Genomic DNA, 7,470 nt, shown 5'->3' with positions numbered 1-7,470 from the left:
TTGTTTCCAGAAGATGAGATTCAGCAATTGCAGCAGCTTTTGGTTGATCAACCATCAACCTCTTCCTCATGGTGCCTGCGCCAAAGTGCTGCCCAATTGGAGTGGCAAAAGGCAAGGTCCCATCACTTGGACAGCTTGCTGTCTTCAACAATGGTACCAGAAAGGAGATGCTCACATTGCTCCGCTCCTGCGGTCCTTCGCTGCAGAGAATGCATGCCCCATGAATGGTTGTGTCATGACTGTGACATTTCTAAACACAGCATACACACCCTTCATAACAGAGAGTCCTTCAATGAAGGATATTTCAAATGCATTCCCCCAACAATGTCACTAGTTAAGACAAATGACATGTTCACTTTGAGACACCAAGGTATTTCACTTAACACAATTTAGCCCAAGTGGTTATTTTATAACTTTCCTAATGTGCTGGCAGTTTAAGACATATTTTTAACCTCTCTTCACAGATCGTCTTCTGCCCACTGGTAGGCCTTCACACTTGTGTAACCCTGAAGGTGTTACAGAGTCTATTGGCAGGCCTGTCATTTTCGTCTGCATTAATGGTATGATTTTAAGTGTTCTTTTTGTCACCCTAATACAGGTAATGAATGCGATTGTTTTGACTAAACTGTGTTTGTTATTAGGGCGTTATGATTTGCATCTCCCCAAGAGGGTGTGCAACACATGCCATTACGAATGGACACCTGATTGGGGAGACCTCATTAGAAGCGGTTACTGGCCAGCTTCTGTGAACGGAGACACGTTATATTCCACGGATGTCTTCAAATCTTTTGAGGACCTGAAGACTGTGGCACCAGGTTTGTCCAGACAGGCCTTTTTACAGATGCTGGAACGGAGGACACAGCATTATGGGAGGGTAAGATGACTTTCACTGAGTATTGCATAAGTAGAGGGCATTGTGAAAGGATGCATTTTATTTTGTGTAGATGAAATATGTTGATTGGAAATATGTTTATGTCAAAATAACTAAATTGAAAAGCTTACAATGTTACTGAAAGTAGTTTAACTAGTGTAATCAGAGCTAAAAAGCTAGCACTGGTAGATGTAGGACATACTGTATAAGATCAAACGTATCATAATCCAACTTTGTATGATGAAAAACATTGTGCTCTTTTGTGGGAAAACATTGGATATTGTATTGTACTGTATAGAGTCATGGTGCATATGACAAAAGCTGAAATAATGTTCCTTCTCTTCCAGCATCTGCCAATCCTAACCTGACCTTCACTTTTCAGGATATCGTGTGTTAGGGATACTCCTAATAGCCCCCTCTTGCCTCCAACCACTGTGAAAGTCTTCGGGTGTTTCTCAATCGCGAGTACGCTTGCTTGGTAGCACATGTCTTCAGAGCATCTTGCTTCAGAAGCGAGTCAAGAATACTTCCTGGCATTCAGAAAACAAAGAGTGGAACAGGCTAGCAAGTGTGCAGGTGTGCGTCATATGAGAGGCCCCGCCTCTTACATCTTCTGCCACAGATTTGGGGAAATTGGTCCGTGCGCAAAGCATTGTGGGGATTTTAAGACCGCGGAGTCTACTCATGTGCAGCCTCTATATTTCTCCAAACGGAGTACGCCGGGCTCGGTAGATTTCCAAGTATGCTGGAGATTGGAACAGTACTTCGGCGGCACTCGATGACGCAGTATGCTTGAAATAGTGGCTCTGAAGCAGCTTTACTCGACATTGAGAAACACCCTGTCTGTTTCCTCGTATTATTCTGACATGTGTAAATTAACAATTTTTCTTCTCAAACTTCCAGACAGGAAAAATCCATGGAGATGTCTTCCAAAGGAGCTTTCTGGAGTATATGGCCTGCCAGTACGAGTGCCAGAAAATGACGTGTGAGGAACACTTCTCATGCCCAGCTTGTACTCCCAAAATGTTGGCTGTGTCAGTGGATGGGAATAGGAAACAGTACCGGTTCCGACAGTCACAGAGGTACATCTTTTTTTTATGTCAATTGAATTTAAGAAGTAGCCTATCGATGATGATAATAATGAATTGAATATTTATTTTTGAATTTAGGATCGATGAACCACTTTTTAAAGGGCCGTTCATCATGGAAGACTCGGCTGTCACAGACTTTGTTGACAAAGTCAGAACAAATGTAAAAAGTGTAAGCACAACATTTTTCTTTCTATCATTTTTCTAGCCTTTACTTGTTTTGAGAGTGTAACATTAAAATGTCTAATTGTAGACCCCAGGAAAAGGTACATGTGGTACCAGCCAGTGGTCAGCTGCTCGAGAGACAGCAAGAAGAGCCAGCAGGCTTGATGAAGAGGGGCTAGAGGTGGCTGTATGTAGACATGGAGTGCTACTGAAAGCTCTCAACATGTTCAGAGGAGAAATATTTGCCTACCCCTTGTTCCTTCAAACGCAGTTTCAAGCTACAAACGTGCATTTTTATTGCACAGATATTGCTTGTAAATACTGGCCCTACCTCGAGAAAGTGGCAAAGACAATGCCAGAACTGCAACCTTTGCTGAGCATGCAACCGTTTCTCTCGGTCATGCATGCCAAGGCCCATTCCACAAAGTGTGAGGTAGGCCCACTGTTATATTATTGTGATTGTAAGAACTTTTTTTAATTCATCTTTGACATATAATATATGTGTATTTGTTAGATTGTGTGGAGTGGGAGAAATTTGGAGGGTGCTGGTTCGACGGCCGGCGAAGAAGTGGAGATGGTGAACAGCTTTCTGTCACGTTGTGCCATCACAACTAAGTACATGACAAAATCAGGTATGTCCTCTTGTCATTAGACCAACATAATTCTGTCTTGAAGTTATTATCCATCTCTTACTTTACTTTATCTTTGTCTTTGATGTAGTCTGTTTTAACAGTACTAGAGTTTTTATGAGTTGATTTCCAAATACCCAAGTTATATTATCTGCTTGTCAATTTTACTTTTAAAAACAGCTCGCAATGACATGTTGACTGTCCATGCAATGGGATGGAACAGACGGAAGCAGGAAAACCTTCATGTCGTGTTGGCCAAGAGATATGTCAAGGTAATTGGCCATGTAAGCATAGGCATGACAAGATTAGATTTGTAAGGCTAATGTGCAAACCTGTCACAAACAAATAATTGTCCAAGCTGGTAAAGTGTTGGAAACTGAGTGCTTGCGCAGGTCTGGAAAAGTTTGAATGATTAATTACTGTTTTCAAGACATGAAAAGTTATGGAAATTTGGGTGAAAATCTTGAAAATGCATCTGTATCTGCAACATCTTTGTTACAACAGACAATCCAAATGTTGGAGGGTGAGACTCAAAAAATGAAGGACACCTGCGAAGAGCTTGGATGTCCTGAGGACAAAGTCCAACAATGGGTTAATGATGTTAGAGACTGGGCATCAAACGGTATGCTGTTTCCTAACTTGATAATATAACATTCTTATTTAACGTATAGTATTAACACCTATGTTGTCTTTGTCCTCAAACTGTGTTTCTTGTTATTTACCCAAGACAACACATCAGGCAACAATCGGTCTCTCCAGATGTCCATTGAGCAGCTATTTCTAGGGCTGTGCCAAAAGAAAGCTTGCCTCTATAGACAGACTGGTAAGTTATTATTATTCAGTTGCAGTCATGTAATTAAAAAATTCCATTGAACATTGTTTCTGTAATCTTTTTTACATTTACGTCATATAGACAGCAATAAGATTCGGCAGTTGCGTCGCAAAAGGTTAAGGGAGGAAAAGACCAAACTCTTAGCGGCAATACGCCAGTACAACACCGGACAGCCTCCTGAAGGAGAAATCCAGGAAGAAGAGGTGGAGAGAAGACTGTCTGCAGAACAGCAAACAACAGACAGTCTAATATGGCCATGGGAAGTGCAAAGTGATGGTAAGAGCTTCTCTTGTTTGTGTTTATATAATATGTTTATTTGCTGGCACTAAGCAAGACCTATAACACCAGCTTCCCAGTCAATAGACTATGACCGGTCACTTATCCTACTGGTGCATGTCTTGGTCGGTAATGGTATGCTTGCTGTTCCTCTCTCTTCAGAATCGGTGTCCATTTTGGCCCAAAAAAAAGTCTTCGATGCCTACATGGGCAAAAGGAGACTTGTGGAGGAGAGGGCCATAATTGTGAGGGAGATGAGGCAGCACTGCCTTTATCTGAGAAGTCAGGCTGACAAGATCAGGATGCAGATGCAACATGTGTCATGTGGAGGACATAGTGGTAAATTCCATGATACCATACCCAAATACTACTTACCATCCACAGTGTGTACTAGTAACAAAAATTAGATGCCTTTTCACTATTCTATTCTCTATGTTCTGCCCTAGACATGACTCAAGAAGGGAGAGATGGATTGGCTAGTCTTCTAAAGAAAAGACTTGCTGACGTGGACACACACATCCAGCATCTTTCTTCGGCCTACAGCCTGGCAATCGGACCAAATGCCCCTCAATGGCCTGATGACTCCGTGGAGAACCATGACCAAGACAGTGACATCAGTGATGACAGTGAAGAAGACCCTGATGAGGACATCACACACACCCTACCCCCACCTTGAGGAAAGGACGCTGGGGCACAGCGCCTCTCTCCCCCACCCTACCACCTCCTTGAGGAAAGGACGCTGGGGCACAGCGCCTCTCTCCCCCACCCTACCCTGAAGGACACTAGGGTGTACACCAGTCAGAGGTTAAGAGCCAATAATTTCCCTGCGTTACTGCAAAGAGCCACATCATACACATATGTCCCCCCACCTCTCTCTCTCCTTTCTGTGTGCTCCCTCACTCTCTTCCTCTATGTGCCACTCTCTCTCACACATAGAACATGAACATCTAAACATTTACAATAATTGACCCACACACTCAGACACACCCTCCCTCACACAGACCTCTGCTCAGTCAGAGTTCTTGTTAATGTCACACACCATGATATTGACTGAAATGTACTTAACCTCTCCTACCAGTATTAAGACCAGAGGCCAGTTATCCTCAAACAATAACATTGTGTGCACTCTCACACACAACCTCTCACTTCAAATAATGTGAAAAAAAGTTGTTATCTTACTATGCATGTTGCTTCTTTGAACTAAGTGAACATTCTGGAATGAATTGCCTTGAACAATCCTTAAACATGTGGCTTGTGAGGAATATGTAAACGTTTGTATTTAAAACAAACCCATGACTAAGGTTGGTTCAAACATTGCTTCATGACAGTTATTTAAAAAATAAATGAAGTGTATTTTAGTTAATTCTCCTCACATGATAACTATCTCAACCTTTACCTAACCCTCTGACTGACAGAAGCTCTGCTGACAGAGATGCACTTTCTCTATTTTTTATTTCTTTACCGCAATTCACCTATTCGGGAGTCCTTCTGTGTCAGCCACCAGTTTTCCGTGAGCAGGCCTTCTCTCACACTCACACACACACCTACCTACAACTACAAAGTGTTGCCGTTTAGGGTTGAAAACATTATATTGAGTTATTACGGAGTTATTATCTTCAGAAGCAGAACTCTCCCTTCACTGTCACTGCAGTAAAGCCTGCCTCCGGTGCTGCAGGATCTGCATTCTGATTGGCTAAATCACTTCTGTGTTGAAAACTCTGTGTAACGATTGGCCTGGAACTTGTGTGTTGTTTACCCTTTGTGAACTGGGATACATATGCGCAAAAAAACACACTAAATTAAAATTCTATATGAATTGAAGTTCACAAACCATGGTTTACGTGTCAACTCACTAATTTCTTTGTTGATGTTCACATAGGAAAGAGGGTGTCGTTTTTCTCATACTGATATTCTGCACAAACTGTGCTGTTGTATTTTCTGTAAAGTGTCCTTACTGTAAGGTAATTATTATATGTACAGCACTTTGGCTCGACCAAAAATCGTTTTAAAAATGTGCTATATAAATAAAACTTGATTTGATTTGATTGATTTGATATCTGTTATCTGATTAAATAAATGCTATTTTAGCCCACTTCCTTCCAACTGGACAGATGTTATCCAATACCCATAGTCTGGAAATACCATTCCGACAGGTATCGCCTGGCTTTCTTAAAGTAAAACAGGTACACAAGTTCACAAAATACTACATTTAATGTCATGTTTCTCACACTATGAATGTACCATTACAACAGCATTGGTCTACATATAAGAGGCAATGTAAGCTGTGTCCAAGTTCAGACACCCATCTGCAACATCTCAACTGGCTCATATCTTGTCTTATTAATGTTTCTCATAACTAATTGTATTAAAATAAACTCATTTTCCATCAACCAGCTTGTCACAGGAGTCTCAATGTTCGTCACACCCTCTGAATGTACCATTACAACTGCATTCAGCTACATATAAGAAAAAACACAAGTGTGTCCAAGTTCCGACACCCTGTGCAACACCTCAACTGGCTCATATCAGAATCAGAAATCCTTTATTAGTCCCACAGCGGGGACATTTACGCTTGTTACAGCAAGTGTGTCATAGCAGCTAAACAAAAACGGATGCATAATACAGAATAAGCTAACATATTACAGGGATGCAAACTTGTCACCTTTCGGCGAAATTCATTCCGTTTTGAATCCAAAATAGGTTGTTTGTGTGATTCATGTAGATCTGCAATACAAATATTTTTGGGGTATGGGGGGGGTCTGGGACACGGAGTAATCTGCGGCCGCAAACTGTTATGCCATCATGACACGCATGGTGTTCAGGTGTTCAGAGCAGAGCTCCCTGTCGGAGCGGCAGAGCGTGATGTGCACCGAAAAGTTTTTCTGTCGCACTATTATCGTTGAGCTAACTAACTAGCATACATTGCCACTATCTGCTAACGTTAGCTTTAGCATTCGTTTTCTAATAGTTTTTTTCATAGGCTATAAACGGAGGTGGTATAAGTATAGATCTTGTTCTTGAGTAAAAGTAGAAGTACTCAGGTCTTGTTCTTGAGTAAAAGTAGAAGTACTCAGGTCTTGTACTTGAGTAAAAGTAGAAGTACTCAGGTCTTGTTCTTGAGTAAAAGTAGAAGTACTCAGATCTTGTACTTGAGTAAAAGTAGAAGTACTCAGATCTTGTACTTGAGTAGAAGTAGAAGTACCAGAGTGTAGGAATACTCTGTTACAGTAAAAGTACTGCATTCAAAATGTTCCTCAAGTGAAAGTAGAAAAGTATTATCATCAAAATATAGTGAAAGTACAGTAAAAGTAGTCATTGTGCAGATTGGTCCATTTCAGAATAATATATATGATATGTTTTATAATGATTGATCATGAAAGTGTTCTCAAAGCTGGTAAAGGTGCAGCTAGTTTGAATGACTTTGTATACTGCAGGGTAGCTTGTGGATTTACTCCAGGAGGAACTTAAGTCTGATTTAACACTTGATTATATTTCACATCATTCATCCACATCTGTGAAGTAACTAAAGGGATTAAATACATGTAGTGGAGGAAAAGTACACCATGTACCTCTGAACTGTAGAGGAGAAGAAGAACAAAGTAGCAAAAC

General features: G+C 41.0%; 1 protein-coding gene across 1 annotated transcript; it reads left to right on the top strand.

The window, feature by feature from the left end:
- The first annotated feature begins 306 nt into the window (after positions 1-306).
- On the top strand, positions 307-5,765 carry LOC117497570. Its single transcript, XM_034149538.1, has 13 exons — positions 307-370; positions 465-560; positions 642-874; positions 1,775-1,953; positions 2,041-2,131; positions 2,213-2,557; positions 2,639-2,756; positions 2,934-3,025; positions 3,258-3,375; positions 3,481-3,576; positions 3,667-3,861; positions 4,024-4,200; positions 4,308-5,765. Exons 1-13 carry the CDS (start codon positions 325-327, stop codon positions 4,535-4,537), a joined length of 2,016 nt encoding a protein of 671 aa, XP_034005429.1. The 5' UTR covers positions 307-324; the 3' UTR covers positions 4,538-5,765.
- The last annotated feature ends 1,705 nt before the right edge of the window (positions 5,766-7,470 follow it).

This window comes from Trematomus bernacchii, unplaced genomic scaffold (assembly GCF_902827165.1).
Source record: "Trematomus bernacchii unplaced genomic scaffold, fTreBer1.1, whole genome shotgun sequence".
Taxonomy (NCBI): Eukaryota; Metazoa; Chordata; class Actinopteri; order Perciformes; family Nototheniidae; genus Trematomus; species Trematomus bernacchii.
This window is presented reverse-complemented; position numbering and strand designations above follow the sequence as displayed.

Excerpts from the sequence above, each read along its gene's own strand:
- LOC117497570 (XM_034149538.1), top strand. The coding sequence starts at position 325 with ATGTCACTAGTTAAGACAAATGACATGTTCACTTTGAGACACCAAG. Across the intron at positions 2,558-2,638 it reads CCCATTCCACAAAGTGTGAG|ATTGTGTGGAGTGGGAGAAA; the intron begins GTAGGCCCACTG and ends TGTATTTGTTAG. Across the intron at positions 4,201-4,307 it reads GTCATGTGGAGGACATAGTG|ACATGACTCAAGAAGGGAGA; the intron begins GTAAATTCCATG and ends GTTCTGCCCTAG.